The following is a 19,574-nucleotide window of genomic DNA, read 5'->3' on the forward strand; positions in this document are numbered from 1 at the left end:
CCACATAGGTGGAGCAACAACTATTAAAACATCGGTTTTTCCGAATATGAAATTTTTTCATCCAAACCAATTTTTATAAATCATGCTTGTCCGTGTACCTTCAAATGCAAATGTCGGGTTAGATTCGGAATGATCCCCACCTTCGTTATTTCGTGTGCACGTAGGCTATATATTAACATCGTCATGCATGATCAATCTATCGATCCTCTTTTATTTTTCTTTTTTGGTTACATGCAAATCATAGGGTGTATTATTATTAATCTCTAACTGGTATGTACAAACCAACTGACTAACACCGACTTTTAATTATATGTTTTTTATGTTAAAATGGATTGGGAAGACATCATATGGAAAGACCACAAACAGTAAGACAAGCAAACGACCATAGTTCAACTGATAAGACTTTGGGTTTGCTCCTTAGATGTCACTGAGCAAGTCCACTCACGGGGTATTGGAGGATTTGTCTAGCCGTTAACTTCAAGACCCCCTAAGATATATTAGTCGATGTGCACATAAGTTGGTTCGGACATCCACAATTACGAAAAGAAAAAACCAACCAAATACTATACGGAACTAAAAGTCAGAAGAGAACATCTACTAAAAGCAAAAAATTGATTGCTCAAATTAGCAAATCGAAATCAAGATCCGTTTTATAATCAATTTTCGCACTAATTATATATATTTCTTAAGAGAGATTCTCACAAATTAATGACTCGTTTTGTGGTCAGATACCATCCTTATATATTAGTTTTGACCAAGAGAGCAACCCAGTTAGGCATGGGAATGGGTCCCGACCCGTTGGGAACCCGGTCCATCCGTTCCGGTCGGGGATGGGGATTCTTCGCTAAATCGGGGATGGGGACGAGGATGGATATGGTACTTCTTGCCCCGCCTCGTACCCGTTATATATATTAATTAATAAATTATATATATATATATATATATATACACACATATATATACTATTTATTTCAACTAAAGCGTTAATTCATAATTTCATATTTCCTAACTAGGTTTATAATCTAAAATTTGTTATTTTTTGGATGTTAATATGTAATTTTTTGGATGTCAAGTCAAAATACAATTACTCGATAAGTTTTGTATATTACTCGATATGTTTTATATTACTCAATATCTTTTGGTACATGTGAATTTAAGTTTTTTTTATTAATTGTTTTTTGGTTTTAGGTTTATTAAAAATGTTTGAAATTTAAACATATATGATATCTCACATATTTAATTTAAAATAGCTTACATAAACGGGGAAAAAAATATGCATTTCCCCGTTCCCCATTGGGGATGGGGATAAGGATGTAATTATATTCTCCAACAGAGATGAGGACGGAGACGGAAATAGAGATAAGGGGACGGGGACGGAGATTGAGGTCCCGCCCCATCCTCGTCCCATTCTCATGTCTAAACCAGTGTCCCCAGCCAAACCACCTCATATAAAGACTTTGATTGTTCGGTTTTGACTTCTTTAATGGCGAAGTTTTCAAAATGCGTTATTCAAAACCTACCCAATTTTTGAGTAATTTACATGATAAACGTAACTTTCAGGAAAATAAAATATTTATATAGGATTTTAGTGGTTGGAATTTTATAGGATTTCTACATAATAATATTTTAAAATATATTTAAAATAATTGTTTTCTAATAATTCATTAATAGAAAAGTGATTTAATTATTTTTTGTAATTATTGATAATTTATTTTATAAATTATTTATAAAATATGGAATTTCATTCTATTTCAAATCCATCAAAAGAAACACATCAAAGATTTCAAATCCTTCCAATTCCAAATCTTTCTATGAAATAAAAATTCCTCAAAATCATTCCATCAAACTAAACGTCCCCTTATGATCATTATAGGATAAATAAATCATGCATTTGCACCAGTGACCAAGCGTTTAAGATCACTACTATCTTACGCGATGAGTATCACAGAAAACGAGAATCTTACCTCGAAAAAAAAAACCGAAAAACTTACTCAAATCGATTAGATTCGATGACCGTACTTAACGGAGTGAACCATATTTTACAAACGATAATTTTATTCTTTTTAATTTGATATATATATATATATATATGTTCTCTTATCTAAATTTCACCCCTATATATATACATGTACGTACATATGTATTGATGAAACAAATCATAATTACAATTCAAACAATTTGTGAATATGAAAATGAAAGGTGTTATTGCTTTCTTCTTTGCTATTCTCTTTGCACTTGCTCTCATTTCTTCTTCACTGAAAATTGTTCAAGCACAACCACCGCCTCCGCGTCGTCCGGTGCGTCCACCACCATCTGGACAAGACTGCAGTGGGGGCTGGGGTGCCTGGAGCAACAGTTGCACTTGAATCATGTTACCAGTTAGATATTGCAGGTGTGTTTCAGAAATAGACCCTCAAACCTGCAAGACCACTATAGTAGTTTCTTTACGAATGCAGATCACTTCAATTTTAGCTGCTAAGCAAAGCATATATGAAGGATCCTTCTTAATTTCTATTTGCTTCAACATTGGACTAGCTACCGGTCGTGGCTCTCTTGTTTCTGTTTTGTTGCATGTAGGACTATGTGTTTGGTCGTGGCTAAAATGTGTAAGCGTCCTAATAGAATACTCTATAGAATGTATGTTTATAAAACACGATAAAGTGTTCCATCGAAAAGTATTACAATAAGTTTATAGGATGTTTTTTTGAGTATTTTAATTAACAAGTTTTTTAGGACGTTTTTTTAAATAAAGTATCATATAAAATAGTTAATACGACACTTTATTTTAAAAACATGCTAAAAAACTTTTTGTAACGCTTAAAAACATTCTATAACCTATCCGTCAAGTGCAATTGTTGTCATACACCATCCATCAACTAGAGCGACATATTTTATTGGCAATTATTGACAAGCAAATATGTCGAGCTACTTGATGGATTGTGTATGGTTCTTGACAACCATCCTAGAAGTGTCATGTAAACGAGTCAAGCTTTTAACGAGCTCTTTGAGCCCGAGCTGGTTTCTCTCGAGCTCGAGCTTAATAATTCTCGAGTTCGAGTCGATTTCGAACATAAAATAAAATCCGCTTAACTTAACAAGTCGAGCTCTATAACACCAATGTTCGACTCGACTCATTCGAATAAGAAAAAAGCGTATGGAGTCCTCAATCGTCAGTTCGAATAAGAAAAGGGTCGCTAGTTCAAATCCCTCACTTCTAAGTCGTGAGTAATAAGTCGTTACAGGGCACAAACTTCTCAATCATCACGAGGTGAAATAAATGGACAAAAAGGGAAGTAGAGACGAACAGAGGTGGAGAGGGGGGAGGAGGTTGTCGGTTGTACGGAGGCATAGAAGGCAGGGAAACCGAAGAAGTTGTGGGGGAGTTTTTGTTGTTTTCTAATAATGTTAAAAGGAAGATTTGTGTTTAATGTCATTTTTTTATAAAAGACGACATGGAAATAATTTAGGCTTCAGAAAACATAGATTTTTGAAAGTTTGTTTCATAAAATAGAAAATAACACAGAGTTTGTAGTTTGTTTAATATTGATGTAAAATTTATTAAAATAATAATTTTTTTTGGATTATAAATAAGTTTTTGGTTGGCTTTGAATTTCTATGTTATCAGAATTAGGGTTGTAAACGAACCGAACGAACATAAAGGCTTGTTCATGTTCGTTCGTTTAACTTAACCGAACAAACGAACGAACACGAACGGTAAACGAACGAAAATCTTTGTGTTCGTGTTCGTTCGTTTAGAAATAAGGTGTGTTCATGTTCGTTCATTAACATGCTAAACGAACGAACATAAACGAATGGGCTAAACGAACATAAATAAATATTATTTGAATTCAAAGTAAATAAATAAAATATTATATATTAAATTTAATATATAAATGAACGTAAACGAACAATAAATGAACGAACGTTCACGAACATAAATGAACGAACAAGACTCTTGTTCATGTTCGTTCGTTTAACTAAACGAACAAAAAAAATTGTTCATGTTCGTTCATTTATTAAATAAACGAACATAAACGAACTTCTTGCCGAACGGTTTACGAATAATTCACTGAACGTTCGGTTCGTTTACGGCCCTAATAAGAATTGAATCAAATTTACAAAGATTATTAAATGGTAACATATATGTTCAGAATTGGGAGGAATTGAAACGATGGGATTTGATCGGAATTGAATTCCATAGGTTGCTGGATTTAGTGATTCCATCACACATGTCACGGAATTCATATTGTAGAAAAAGACAAAATAACCCTGCAAATCCCTCATCGACTCCATCCATTCGCCGCTGAATCCATCTCTCGATCTGGTCTTCTCCCTCACGAACAGAAACCAATTCACAATTGACGAATCGAAATCGCGTCCGGCCTTGACTCAATCGGCTCTCGCTCTCTGCCTCTCTCGAGTCACGACTATCGACCGGCTCTTGGCCTCTCGCTCTCGCTCTCGCATCTTGTGGCTTGTGAGGTTAGGGTTATTTACTTTACTTATTTCATTTCTTATGTTTCTAATTCTTGTTTGATTGCAAAACCTAAGTATGAAGCTGTGAAATTGGTCCTCTGTGGTTTGTCATTTGTGTTTCTAGTACTGTTACTGTATCACTGATTCACCGTATGTCTGTATGTATAATGTTAATGTATCATGTATGCCTAAATCCTAATTGAAATCCATGCCTTTTGCTGCCAATCTACCATTTGTTAATTGTTGGGTGGTTGACTGGTTGACCTAAAGATGTTTATAAGACTATAAACCTCTTGTTCTTTGGCAGTCGCCTCTCGCTCTCTCGACTCTCGACCGCTCAAAATCTGATGATTTAGATTGTTATTTGAAGATTTGATCTTTTGTTTAGATTAGGGTTATTTTGTTTAATTGTTTAGTTTAGGTTAGGGTCATTTAACTTATCTTGTTTAGTTTAGGTTAGGGTCATTTAACTTATCTTGTTTAGTTTAGGTTTACCCAAATGTTAAAACTTTGATCATTACTTACCAAGAGCCAAAACCATAAAAACTTGTTTCTTGTCGACAATAGGTATTATGCATTTCATGGTAAGTTTTTGTGTATGTCATCAAACTTATCTGTACCCTGGTAGTAAGATTGATATTCCTTATTTCTTTAATCCCAGCTTAGGTACGGGAAAAGAGGTAGAGGAAAGTAATTTGCTACAGAAACTATTAGAAGCTTGCATTGTTGATTTCTCTTAGATTGACTCTTCAACTGCACAAGTAAATTTTTATGTTCATGGGTTTCAACTGAAGTTTTGCTGTTCATGGCATAAGTTCTATACTTTTTATGTTTGTTTAAAGTTAAATGAATACTATTGTTATTAATTGATCTAGTTGTTCATCGAATCAATCAAGCCTATCTCTGGAGTTTTAGTTCTTCATTCTGTGATTAATATTCAAGTTATCATCCACCGCTTTTTGTTCTAATCCCATTAGATTTTGATGTATATTAACACTATTTTAGCAGCTATAATATAGTTGAACAAACCTATAAATGTGCAGTAGTTAAGTGATGATTTGCCCTAACTTGAATGTGCAGTAGCTAATTCACTTGACTAGTCTCCTTTAACTTTGCAATTTTACGTATGAAACTCATGATTATCATTGGTCAAGACCCTAAATATTATTATATGAAACACATGATGGACTAACGGAGTCATGCAATAGCTAATTTCATAGGCAAATACCTTAAGTGACTGAAAAATACTAATGTGTCTCTCGGTCTATGAAGGAAAAAGCTTGACAATTGTAAATTACCACACTTGGATGTTTTTTATTGGGCATCATTTGGACTTTTCGCCGTGGACACCAAAAATCTCAGGGCCGGCCCTGCTGGTACGGCTTCCTCTCCATCTCTTGATCTGTGATTCACTTATTACAATATATGATGCCAAATTGGATATTGTTCTGTGTAATTGAATATTAAAGAAAGTTGATGATATCATATAGTTGATTGTTAGGGCTTAGAAAAGAGTTTTTGGTAATGTAAATAGAAATTGGTTTAGGTTTGAGAAAATTGCGCAAATGTGTGCTATGGAAGTTACTTTCTTTTGAACACTTGATGATTATTTTTCCGATTATTCACACAGAAATTATGTTCTACCCATGAAGGGTCATTAGATTACTTTTTATTCCACTGTTGTTGCAACATAATATCACATCTGCATAAGTATACGCATGCTTTTGTAATTAAACCCAATAGCCCATTCATGCCATACTATTTGTGGTTGGCTATAAATATCTTTTTGATCTCATATTTATAGCTGATTTAAGATATTGGTCTCAGGCTCTCAGCATTCTTTATTCTTTGCTTGAGACCACCAGCCAAAATAGTCGTAGGACTCTGCCAATTGACAGGTTTTACCTAGTCTGGTTCATTTCTCCTCTGGCCATCCTTCCACTCTCCGCTCTCTGTTTCTCCTCATCTAACATCGAAGAATGGAGAGTTTTTTTTCTTGGTACTTCTTTTTTAATGTTTGTTGCTTAATATATCCCAAATTTGATTTGATATTTTCTTGTTAGGCTTTCTATCGGATTCAGAGTCAAATTTTTGTTGTTGATGTCTGAGGCGGAACCAGAATTTTTTTTAAACGGTGGCACCATTTTACCTTAAGGATGAAGGATAAAGAAAATTTTAACAAACTCTTATATAGCATAGTTGGTTATTTGCTCGTAATTCCAAAGAAAGGTCATGGGTTCGATTCCTTGTGACCAATTATTTTTAGAATAACAAAAGCTATAAAAAAACTCTATATTAAAAGCTAAAAGATGGAAATCTTGGTAAGAGCGAGATTTGAACCCAAGGTCTCTCGGAAGGAACACTTCAATAAAATGCCAAAAACTAACCCAACTGCCTCTACGTCATACTTTTAGTTTTAAAAGATATAGGGACACTCAAGGCAACCATACGGTGGCACCCTTCATGAACATAAATTCTTTCCCACTATGACTGAACCACTAAGCAGTGGCCCGTGCCACCGTATGTCCCTAAGCAGGTCCGCCCGTGGTTGATGTCAAAGGAGTAGTCTATGAGATCAACATTGTTTTGGAATTTGATGTGAATTTTGCACTGAGAATAATTTATCTTTTATACTTGTTAATGAGCTTTATTTAGTACTTACAATTATTTCCTTCAAAATTTGTAGTATATATCTTGGAGGAGGGAAATCAAGTAATTGGGGGATATAGTTGGATTCACATAACTAAATGGTTATGCACATTTTGAAGCCCTAATCTAGACTTCTCAATTGCTTTCTCGTATTAATTTCATTACTCTTCTATTTAAAACCCTCTTCGAAGTGATGCTCGCTCCAGTGATGCTTGAAGTTTGATATTAAATTTATCTATATGTTATCTTCTATATCAAATGTCAAATTGTTGTTCCTCATTCCCAAATAACTTCTTAGCCAAGTGAAAATATGAGACAATATGTTACTTTGTTAACCAGTTTTCTTCTCAAAAAGCTTGTGATTGGTGTTTCCTTTACATGTCTAATCCTCAACAAAATCTCATTTCTAAAGTTTGTTGACAAAAGCATGTCAATACCTTTTCTCTTTTATCGTCAACCAGACTGAACTCAACAAGAATGGTGAAGAGAAAGCAAGGAAACAAAGAGAAAGCAACAGACATGAAGTCGCAGAGGATGGAACTGAAATTGGTGATAAATGGTATCGAATATATGGGTAAGTATCTTCTTACAACATGAGTTTATATTGGTGATTTGCGTATGTTGTCAACTTGCATGTATAGACGTCCTGGCAGGCGTTTCTTTTTGCTTTAGCTTTACTATGTATGCATGTCAAATAATCCCTTATAATGACATTGAAGATCTATAGTTCCACCAGTTGGTTTTCCATATAACCGATTGCAATTTGCTGTCATTTACATCAATTAATATCATATGCTACAAAGGAGACCAATAATGTTCAGGCGCCTTATATTTGCAACTATAATTTTGATGCAAAGATAGAAGAAAATTGTAGTCTCCTCATTGTCGCTTGATAGATTGTTATTTCAGGGCATGCCGCCAAAAAAAGTTATGACTTTGACTAGGTGATCATGCATGGTGTTCAGTTCCCCGTTAACATAGTTGATAAAGATCTTAGACCCATGTCACATGCCACCTCAACTTTAGTCATTACCATCTGATTATATGGAGTTGCAAATTAGCCCTTAGCTGCACCAAAATCGTCTACACCTATTGCCAATTGAAAGACTGAACTCTCATATGAATTCCACCAGTAACAGTTCCCATGGGACCATGCTTGACACATCACAGCAAAAACTCAGACCTAGGAGACTAGCATCTATTATTCTATCTATTCATATGCATGATTAACCTAACACATTAACCTTTTTTAGCTTGCAATAAACTAGGATAGGCATCACTATTAGAGTGAGCCCTTAGCCTCTTAGCTTCCATGTATCAAGGGTTTTCATGAATTTGAACGTCAACATGATCAATTGCGACCTAATATCTTACTGTTAACAATCACTTGACTCAATGAGGGCTTGCGGCATAGGAGCATTTTAGCTCACTATAGAGGCTTGACCCCTCAGGAATGAACATGGTCTTTGCTTTCATGAGGAACATCGTTACCTCATACCATGAGTGCAACCTCCCCAAAACAGGTTGTATCATGCTGAAACAAGAAGTTCTAACATTGTTTATGTCTTCTAGAAGAAATGTTCCTTCTTTAATGTATTCCAGGAGCAGGTAAAGTGAGGATTATCGAGATGTGCTAGAACTGCGTCGACCGTTGAAATTAGTGAAACTGAATTGGACTTGCCATTCTTGAAAAACCAGTTTGCGTTTCTGTTTTGTTCTGAATTGATTGAAACCTGCTAAAAACTAAACCAAATTGGTATATATTGTCGGGATGATTCATATGATGCCACTTTGTGTCTTTGTCTAGATTTGCAGTCAGATTAAATTTCAAAGAGATTGCTTTCGTAAGTGTAAATGTTGAATGTTGAATTCACATGCGATTATGGTGATTCCTAATACAGTTGATAGTTTATGAGAATAATATGACATATTCACAGGGACGGGGTTGGGGTGTATAATAACCTTTTTTAGTATGCCTGGGAACAACTCCATAAAAATTCAGGAAAAAATGTACGTTAGTGTATATTGATATTCACATGCAAATAGATAAATATGGTTCATTTATATACATGTTGGAAAGTTTGTGTAAATAACAGGACATATTCACGTATGAAGTAGTGATACAATTCAGGTGTTGGATTTTATCTAATGCAATGAAATATTTTTATAGGTGAACTATCCGGAGACAAGAATAGTGAGAAGAAACGCAAATACAAAGGGAAGGATTTGAGAAATGATGCAAAAATGGCGAGGAAGGAAAAGTCCACAGGAGTTTCTGTTGATTCACGAAACGGAGGTCCAAAGAGAAAAAAGACTTCTTCCGATTCAGGCTTTGAAACACCATGTATAAAGAACCCCAAAAGGATCGGGAAGGTGAAGCCATCACATAAAGTTGAACAATTGAATCTTATAGTAGAAAATAATGAAAGACCACGAAGCCGCCGGAAATACAATGGTCTTCGAACAAGAACATCACCAAAGACATTGTTCCTTGCCATTCATTCCTTGTCAACATCCCAGAGGCAATGTGTGGAGGAAATGGGATTTGGGAAAATACTTGATATGAAAGTAGATGGAATCCCTTCTAAACTAGGATTTTATGTTGTGGATAGGTTTGATGAAAAGAAAATGGAAATAAGGCTGGAAAATGGCTCTATTAAGATTACAAAAGATTTAATCCATGATATGCTTGGGGTACCAAATGGAGGAGTCGAATTACATTCGTTACAGGGTACCGAAACTGATGATACCATATTGAAGGAATGGAAGAAACAATATGGCAAGACTCTCATCCGTCCTGCTGATGTAATGAGGGAAATAATTGTTTCAGAAGACGCAGGGTTGAATTTCAAGCTTAATTTCCTCATCTTGATCTCCAACACAATGGCAGAAGGCATGAAGATGGGTATTTGCAACCTGAATATTCTGTCATACATCCGTGAAGACACAGTAATCCACGATTTAGACTGGTGCAGCTATATATGGGACTGCTTGAAGGTGAGCAAATTGGGGTGGAAAAGAGATGCTGACATAAGCTTCTACACTGGTCCTCTAACATTTCTAACGGTACATGTCCTTGTTCAAAAATTAAAAATCATGCATAATGTGATGTTGTGTATGTTATTGGAATGGTATGTTCCCGTAGTTCTAATGATATCTTTGCATATGAATAATGATATAATTAAAATTTTATATGTGAGTGGACATTATTCACGTATTCACATGTGACTACAACTTATCTACATGTTTTGTTTGTTAATCATATTGTTTATGTGTGGATTCTCTGTAATCATATGTTTTCGATACCTCAAATGCAGTTGTTGTATCTTGACGCCACAAAATGCAAAAAGGTGACAGTTGTTCGCCAACGACCAGCAATAAAATGTTGGAGTATGGAGCTTATGAGGCAAAGAGAATTTGCAGAGATCGATACAGGGGGGTTTGGGTTGGGGGACTTCGAAGATCCTTTTGAATTGACACGAACTGACGATGAAGGAATTCTTGCAATTGAATGGGGCGCGGTTAGTGAAAGAAGTGAGAAGAAGGATGATGAATGTTGTGATCCTTCATCACCAACTGAGATTGAGGTAATCTCCTTAACAAGAAGTTGCATTGTACTAGTAGCATACTCTAATATATATCATCAATATGAGTGAATATTCACATTCAAGTATAGGAATTTGAAGTATAAATGATATATATTCACATGTGAATAACCCCCATGTTAACAGATTACGCATTATGAACCATAATGGCTCTAACTTTGACACCTTTCATAATGTATTTATAGAACTTTGTCTTACATGATATCTTGTGAACAATAAATTGTAGGGTTATTTGTTGAAAATTGATGAAAGATTCTCATGCTTAATGGCGGAGAAGACGAAAATGGAATCAACATTACGTGAGGCTATGACAAAATATCCAGGAATGTCTAAGCTTAAAGAATGGGAAACGAAATTAGAAGCTTTGTTTGGGGGAAAGTCAGATGTGAACGGGTTTACACACAGAGATCAAGCAACAATGGTGCCGGAGAATCTTGATTCTGCACCAAAATGTATCGAAGAAGTTGTTGATGCTCACGTAGATGAGGGAGATGAGGGAGATGAGGGGGATGAGAGAGAAGATAATGAAGAAACAAAGCCGCAATTTTGGATCAACATGGAGACTCACAGTGTGATTGATGGAGCTGGTGAGAGCGTCGAGAAAAATTGTAGAATTGATAATTCAGTTCTACCAAATTACGACATTGGTTTAACTCAGGAGTTGGTGAATGAGTCTTCATTTGAGTTGCTTTTATCTGAAGGAAAGTCTGTTCATGAAGCTGCAATAAGTGTCGAACCACTTAGTTCGTGTTATGAAGAAAAAACCAACTGATTAGGTCGTTGAGAACAAAGATAAATAAGCGCGTTAGGGGAAGATAGAACGAGGCTGATAGACATTAATCACACCATACATGAACATGGATGCTTTATGAACTAGTTTGTGTGAATGTTGATTGTTGAATTCACACGTAAATATAGTTATTGCTAATTACTGTAAGTAGTTTGTGAATAGTAGGTCATATTCACATGTGAATAGAGATGGGCATACCGGCTTGGATTGTGTAGCAGGGTCCGGTTAAGGCACAACTGATCGGGCCTAGTTAAGTAACTGGTCGCCCCACCCAATTAACCACAACCAGGCTCTTCGTAACCGATCAAGTTTTTTAAGTTAATTTCATTGTATCAAGTGTCGATGCCTAATTTGGGTAATCGTTACTGGGTTTTTCGCCATTTTCTGCCCGTTTTCTGGACTTCTGCTTTTTTCATTAATTAATTTGTCTGTCAAAGTTAAGTTTTTACCCTTTGTTTCTTTTGTAAATGGAAAAAGGTTTAGATGGGGTTTTAACCACCTCTTTTTCATCTTCCTCAATCTCATTAAGCTTAATGTTGTTATGTACGGCTTCGTTTTTGGTTTTCAAGATATTTGAAATCAGAAAAATGGCATCTAATGGTTTTTTCGGTTCTCAAGCCACCCAAAAATCACGTTATCAAACTAATTGAGGAGTATAAACGAAAAGCCTTGATTTAGAAACATCTTGTTTTGACGATTGTGTTTAATGGAAAAAGAACACGATGCAAACTCGGTGAAGTCATGAATTCGACGTAACTGAATCGAAGATTTTTGAATCTATAATGTGGAGCTACATCAGATGATGTGAACCGAGATACCACCAAATAAACCGCTCAACTCTTATCAGATTTTAGGATTTTTAAACATTTGTACGAGTTTTCGAAGTTTTTTTTAATTATTTATTTATAACCACATAAATGAGAACTTATTTGATTGGAGCATATATCACGTTTTATTTTATTTATATTTTTTATTATTTAATTATTATACTTATTTATTTTTATTTTTTTAACCTGGATATCCAACCCTTTATGCGAGCCGATTAATCCTAGAATGACCAACTGCTTTGCAGATAGTCCGAAGTCACCGCAATTGAACCTCCGTGAACACAAAAAGATTTGTATTCCTTCTTTGATTTGAACCTGAGACTTCATAGTAATTATTATACTTATTATTTATATATAATAAAGAAAAAGATAAAAAAATAAATATATAAAAAATGGGCTTTCGTAACCTCTAATCCGACCTGTTAAACTGGTTTTATTCCCCGGTCAACCTAACAAGGGCCAGCCGTAGCTGCTTATAGTCCAAAGTGTGTTTACTTTAATTAAGCAAAAAAAAAAAAAAAAAGACTACCAAGAGGTTTGTTCCCCCTGATCTTTTTTGTTTCCTTTTGGTTTTGCTTCTTTATTGTATTTGTTTTGCTTCTCCATTGTATTTGTCAAATAAATGAATGTTTTAGAGATTTTGAAAAGAGTGTGCAAACAACCAAGAGAGTGCAAGTTCAATAAAAACAACAAACAGAATGGGGAAGAAACTATCATGGAGAACAAACCAAGGGGTTGTCATTACATGGTAGAGCGCAAATGCAAAAGAATGTGATTCATGTCGAGAACCCTAGTGGGCTGACATGTACATAAATTTATTGGTGTCAACAATTACATCTTCTTGTGGATTCCATGTTTGGCCTCCCCCAATTTAGTTTGGAATAAAAGGCTTGTTCTTGTTCATACCAAAAAAAAAAAACAACAAAAGAAGAAGCAATATTTATCTCTTGAGACCAGGAATGTTAAGAAGAGAGTCAAAACCAAATAGTTCCAATTTGGATTCTTTGTGTTCACCATTGACACCTCGATCATTTGGAATCAGTTTTCAAGATATCAGCAGCAGATATGGAGTTGAAATTTTGATATCCCACAACATGTTATTGTGTGAAAATTCTTAGTGGTTTGTAAGAAAAGATATCGTGCTTCATAATTATTTATATTTCTGATAGAAAAAAAGCTCAATAGGAGCTTCTTGATTGACCAGATGTCATATTATACAGCTTCTGTTTGCTTCTCTACTTCTCCATTGCTTATGTTTGCTTCTGTTTTAATCTACTAGTCCATTGTTATTCGTATATATTGTTGGTGTCTATTATTAGCAGAATCTATATAGAACATGTTTTTAGTTATTTGTATTAGAATGTTATCGTGTCTTTTCCTTGTTTAATAGCTCGAATGTTCGTTATAGATATGGAACAAACGGGTGAAACACAACAACAACAACAAAAAGTTAGAATTAGTTGGAATAATCTTGATAGAAAAGTAAACAACAACATAAAAGGTGCATCCGTTAAAGTTTGGAGGTGTTTTGAGATATTTGAAAAATCAGAGGGTTAAAAGTGTAACTTCCTGAAAAATGTTTCAATTTCCTTCCCTTGGACAGTTTAAAACACAGAAGCCGCCTCAAGCTTCTGCCTCTGTTCGGCTGTTGTCTTTGCAATCGGCACTCCACCAGCTCGCACGGACGCCGGTCACCTTCTCCGGCTAGTCACTCTCTCAGGCTCTCACTGTCTCACACTCACTCAATCACCCTTTCAATCTCTCATTCAGGTTTTCTATCAAAACCTAACTCAAATTTAAAATTTTACCCTAAATTTGATATTAGTCATTTCCATAAATTGATTAATGATTAGTTATAAATTTATAATGTTCTACAGTTAGAGTTATGTCTACATGATTATATTGATTAGATTATAATGATTTATTTGTTTGCCCTAAATTTGATATTAATCATTTGCCCTAAAGGTTGATATTATTAGTCTTTGCCCGTAGTTGATCAGTTATAATGTTAGACAATTATATTTACATGATTTCTTTAATTTGTTTACATGATTCATTTGTTTGTCTTGAGTTTTTATATTAGTCTTTGACCGAAAGTTTCCCATAAATCAACAAAAAAAACAAATGTCCCTCAAATCAACCGAAAAACTTTTAAAAATACCTCGAAATCAATCAAAAAGCTAAAAAAAATCCCCCAAAGGCGGAATTCGGCTAAAAACACATCAAGCGGCTTTGCGGGCATTTGATCCAATTTAAAGGTGCACTTGCTAGGCAAAAAATCTTGGGTCCGCCGGTGCCTATTGGGTAAGCATTTATCGGGTTACTTACCTTACCAAGTAACATAACAAGGATAAAGAATCTTACACGATAAGAAGTAAGGAAAGGAACGAGAGTCATTTACCTTAAAAGATGAACATGGCAAGGACTAATCTTACCCAGTAAGAGCGATGATAAGGATGGAGAGTCTTATCTTGTAAATGAGAATGACAACTCTTACCCGGTAAATTGTTGCATATAATACCATTTTTATGGACTACAATCTTACTTGATAAGTTAAGTTTGAGTGTTAGGACCTGTTTATTAGAAGCTTAATAAGCTTAATGAGATTCACAGCTATTCGGTCAGCTATACATGAATGTTTGCTAGTGACAATGATATAGAAAGTGGTTTATTCAGTAAGCTCCGAGGGGGAGTTATATGCAGAAAGTCAAGTTTTTTCGAAACCTGTCCCTTCCACATAAAAACACGTTCCTTCCATCTATGAAAAACCCTCACAAACTAAAACTTTCCCAATCTATACGGAGTTACAGACAGATTAATCCACACAGACAACTTTATCCATGCAGGACTTAATATAAATCAACCAAAGAGCCCTTTAGACTCTTACCTGTAAGCGTTTGAGTAAACGACTGAGTAAATTACTGGCAGAAACAGTTACTGCAAGTTCTGCAAATCATATTAATAAGGCTTGTTTAGTTGGGCTGGGATCTCTCAACCTCAATCCTTCTCTAGCCAGTTCACAAATTCAGAACAGCAGACGGCTGCTCCATTCACAACCTCTGCACTCCGCTCACCGCTCACGACCACCGCTTTTTCAAGTCTCTGGTTCAGACTTCAGCCTTTATCTTAAGCTTTTAATTTTTGAATCAGGCAATTGACCAAGGTTGGGATTGAAATTTAACTGATTTTGTTCTTAATTCTTAAGTTGTGGTTTCAGTATTAGATTTTAGTTTGTGTAATATACGAGAGTCACAACTGGTTTTACGTAGTCTGGTTCGTTCCCTCTCACTCCTTTTTTCCCTTCTGACTATTCATGATTTCCGGGTGTTTTTTTAATGCTTGATATATCTCAAATCTGAATTGATCTTTTCTATTTAGTCTTTCTATCCAAATTTGACTCAGATTTTTATCGTTGTTGATGGCGAATCGAGCAGTTTATGAGAGCAAAGTTATTTCGGGTTTTAGATGTGAATTTTGCAGAGATAATAATGCATCTGTTATACTTGTTAATTAGTTTTATTTAGTGATCGATTTTTTTCTAAAAATTTATAGTATATGTCTTGGAGGAGGGAAAGACAGTAATTGGGGGATATAGTTGGATTCACAAAACTAAAAGTTTATGGACATGTTTAAGACTTAATTTAGATTTCCCAATTAATTTTATCCATAAATTTTCATTATTATGTTCTTTAGAACTGTAGTTGAAGTGATGTTCACACTGGTGATGCTTAAAGTTTGATACAAAATTTATTCTGTATGCTATGTTCTGTACTGAATGTGAAATCGTTGTTCCTCATCCCTAAATTAACTTTTTCGCCAAGTGAAAGTACGAGATAATAAATTACTTTCTTAACCAGTTTATTCTCAAAATATATATAGTTGGTTTTGTGCTTTTACATGTGTAGGCATCCTTACAACTTCTCTTCTGTTAAGTATAGATTTGTTCACAATATGTCCTTTTCTTTTATTGTCAACCAGATTGAACTCAACAATAATGGCCAAGAGAAAGCAAGGAAACAAAGAGGAAGCAATGACGACATACATGGATATGAAGTCCCAGAGGATGGAACTGAAATCGATATTGAAAGATATCGAGTATATGGGTAAGAATTTATTTTTACAACTTCTGTTTATTGTTGAACTGTGTAAGTTGTCAAGTTGCATCTATGGACGTGCTGGCAAGTGTTTCTGTATGCCTCACTATATTCATGTAAATTAATCCCTTATAATTGACGTTGAAGGTCCATATAGCTGCACCATTTGAATTCCCCATTTAGACGACGGCAGTTTGCGTCATTATATAATTAATATCATATGCAAAGGACACCTGCAATGTTCAGACGTCGTATATGTAGCAACTATGTTTTTGAGGCAAGGATAGAGGAAAATTGTAGTGACTTCTTAGTATGAGTTTTTGAGGCTACATTGGTTTGTGTATAAAAATTGGGGCTACATTGGTTTGTTTAACAGGTTTACAAACATCATCTAACCCCTGAAAGTGTGGTCACATTAAGATGCCTTTACATTTTTCTAGTATGAAAAATGTCTTCTAGAAAAAGGAAAAAAGTCCTTTAATGTACTCTGGGCCACAGGTGAAGTGAAGATTACTGAGATGTGCAATATTCATGCTTTCTGATAATCTAAAACCAAACCAAACGAGCCTGGAAAATATCCCACCCAAAGGTGGGATTTGGGGAAGGGTGGGGTGTATGCAAACCTGACCTCTACCTCAAAGAGGGGAGCGGCTAATTCTGTGTCGACCGCTGGTTCGTGGGAAGTGTGTGAGAAAAAGAAAACTAAGACCTCTTGAATATAATTTAATACATAATCCATGCAAAGTGTCCCACCTCCAAATGGATGAGGCAAACGTTAGGTTGCCTGTTAATTTCATGACCTCCAAGTAATTGATAATACCCATGACAATCAAATCTAAGACCTCTTGAATATATCTGCATATGCATCCAGGACCGTCTCATATGACATGGAAAGAGAAGAAGGCTTTGGAAAACAGGAAAGTAGTTTCTCTTGGTGGAAAGGTGAGTTTTGTATATTTACCTTCTTTTGAGTAGTTTCTCTTTATTGTAGCAATCTTACTTTTCTTTTTTTTTCATATATGGGAAAATCGAGAGGTACTTTAACAAGTTGCATCATTGTGGTTTAAATCGAACATTTCACTCATCATGATTTAATCTCCTTCACAATTGTTGTCGTTATTTGTTTCATAAAGGGTGTGTTTGGTATGAGGGACATGACGGGACAAAACAGAACAAACACTTTTTTGTCCCACATTTGGCTTTACATTAGACTGGAATAGGGACCGGACAGAATGAGACAAAAATGCATTATTTTTTTGGTCCACCGAAATAGGTGGAACAAAAATCAGGGAGATGAGACAAGATTAGGGCCTGTTTGTTAGCAGCTTAATGAGCTTAATAGGACTTGCAACCTATTCTGTCAGCTTTTTTATACATGACTCTTTGGTAGTGGCTTAATCATATAGAAAATAGCTTATTCAATAAGTTTTTAGGGGAAACTTTATGCAGGAAGCCAAGGTTTTTTCTAAACCTGCCCCTCCCAAGTAAGAACAAGCTCCTTCTATCTATGATAAAACCCACCCAAACAAAAACATACAAAAACATTTTGAACTATATTAGACAGATTTGTCTACACAAAAAACCTTATCCATACAGGAGTTAATCGAAAACCAACCAAACAACCCTTTAGTGTATTACTAAACTATCCATGTCAAATTAAAACCCTAACCTCCACAATTCTTTCACCCGCCTACCTCACTCTTTCCCATCTAGTACCGTCTTTAAATGGTATCATTGGTAAGGAAACTAAAACCACAATGTCTAGTTCATTGAAACTTAAATCACGATGAACAAATTTGTGCATCAACGAGTATGGGCAATCATGACTATGATCGTATTGTTTTTCATTCACTTCTAGAGCATCATATTAAATACAATAATATAAATTTCCGTTGCTTTCTTTCACGTTGCAGCCTCCCAAGAATCAGAGATTGCCTCTAAGTGTAGCGCGAGTACCAATGAAAAAACAGAAGGAAAGGGATCAAAAGATATTACAAGAGGTTGTTGATCTTCTCTTGCAGCATTCATGTGTTGCTTCATCTTTTTTTCCTTTTTCTGAATTATATAAATATTTATATACAACAAATATTCACACACACCTCTCACCCTTGACCTCCTAGGATGGTGGGCCAATGACCCTTTGGTTGATGTGTTATTTCTTGTTCACAACTTCTATGGTGTAACCGAGGTTGCCAACTAATTTTTTTTAGAATATGATACTTGGACAAGTCGGAGGGAAGCGTGGGAACCGTAGCAGAAGGGCATCGGACTCACGTAAACCGGAGGACAGAGTGCTGTTGTCAACCGCAGGCCACTTCAAGAACGGGATACTCAATGTCAAAGACTTGTTGAAACCAGGTGCTTCTTCTAGGGACCGTAGTTTTTCTAGCAGCCATGGGTTCGGTAATGATTCTAGCAGCCATGGGTTGGGTGGTGGTTCTAGCAGCCGTGGGTCCGGTAAAGGTGGCAAAAAGAAGGGTGGAAAAAAGAAGCAGGGAAAGAAAGGTGGTCGCCGGAAAGGCCACTAGAATAGTTCGCCGGCATCTAAATGGTTTAAGTTCTAAAATGAAGTTTTGATGGAAAAGTTGTGTTTTTGCAATGAAGATTTTGTTTTATGCCTTTGTCACACGTATTGCCTATTTTATGGGTTGGTTTAATTGAAGCCCAAATTGTAAGAAAATATAACAAGTTTTTGGTAAGGTTCCTATTTTGTGTTACTGACCAGGAATCGTGAGACCATTTGTTGTATTTTTTAGTACCTTCAAAATGTTCTGTTGCGAAGGTTTCAGTGTTATTTTGTAATCTCAGTAGTCTCACAAAAACATATTGGTTTCACTTGATCGCAACCCTTTTGTTACTTCCGTATTTCTTGATGTTTATTCTGTTATTTCATATGATATTTCAAACAATTAAGTATCTGGTCAACATTTTTTTAGTTTGATAATATGATTAAAGTCATTAAAATTGAGAAAGCAATACAACCAACACTTTTTTAGTTTGCCGATTCGTGCACCATTAATGTGGATCAAAGTCTGCAACATAATATGCTTTTAATCGAATTCTGCTGTTTTAATGAATTTCTTAAGTCTTTGGTCGATTTCATGGGATTCTTTTCGGTTTTTTGGTTAATATT

The 19,574-nt window shown here is 35.3% G+C and overlaps 2 protein-coding genes across 2 annotated transcripts; both read left to right on the forward strand.

The window, feature by feature from the left end:
* The first annotated feature begins 4,341 nt into the window (after positions 1–4,341).
* LOC112526085 lies at positions 4,342–11,879 on the forward strand. Its single transcript, XM_025136475.1, has 5 exons — positions 4,342–4,482; positions 7,587–7,699; positions 9,296–10,191; positions 10,443–10,712; positions 10,957–11,879. Exons 2-5 carry the CDS (start codon positions 7,603–7,605, stop codon positions 11,500–11,502), a joined length of 1,809 nt encoding a protein of 602 aa, XP_024992243.1. The 5' UTR covers positions 4,342–4,482; positions 7,587–7,602; the 3' UTR covers positions 11,503–11,879.
* A 2,110-nt stretch (positions 11,880–13,989) lies between these two features.
* Positions 13,990–19,276, forward strand: LOC112524129. Its single transcript, XM_025133795.1, has 5 exons — positions 13,990–14,117; positions 16,326–16,450; positions 17,313–17,383; positions 18,355–18,441; positions 18,652–19,276. Exons 2-5 carry the CDS (start codon positions 16,342–16,344, stop codon positions 18,967–18,969), a joined length of 585 nt encoding a protein of 194 aa, XP_024989563.1. The 5' UTR covers positions 13,990–14,117; positions 16,326–16,341; the 3' UTR covers positions 18,970–19,276.
* Positions 19,277–19,574: the final 298 nt, after the last annotated feature.

Source organism: Cynara cardunculus (assembly GCF_001531365.2).
Source record: "Cynara cardunculus var. scolymus isolate 2C chromosome LG 13, CcrdV1, whole genome shotgun sequence".
Taxonomy (NCBI): domain Eukaryota; kingdom Viridiplantae; phylum Streptophyta; class Magnoliopsida; order Asterales; family Asteraceae; genus Cynara; species Cynara cardunculus.

Excerpts from the sequence above, each read along its gene's own strand:
- LOC112526085 (XM_025136475.1), top strand. The coding sequence starts at position 7,603 with ATGGTGAAGAGAAAGCAAGGAAACAAAGAGAAAGCAACAGACATGAAG. Across the intron at positions 7,700-9,295 it reads AAATGGTATCGAATATATGG|GTGAACTATCCGGAGACAAG; the intron begins GTAAGTATCTTC and ends ATATTTTTATAG. Across the intron at positions 10,192-10,442 it reads GTCCTCTAACATTTCTAACG|TTGTTGTATCTTGACGCCAC; the intron begins GTACATGTCCTT and ends CCTCAAATGCAG.
- LOC112524129 (XM_025133795.1), top strand. The coding sequence starts at position 16,342 with ATGGCCAAGAGAAAGCAAGGAAACAAAGAGGAAGCAATGACGACATAC. Across the intron at positions 16,451-17,312 it reads GAAAGATATCGAGTATATGG|GACCGTCTCATATGACATGG; the intron begins GTAAGAATTTAT and ends ATATGCATCCAG. Across the intron at positions 17,384-18,354 it reads TAGTTTCTCTTGGTGGAAAG|CCTCCCAAGAATCAGAGATT; the intron begins GTGAGTTTTGTA and ends TTCACGTTGCAG.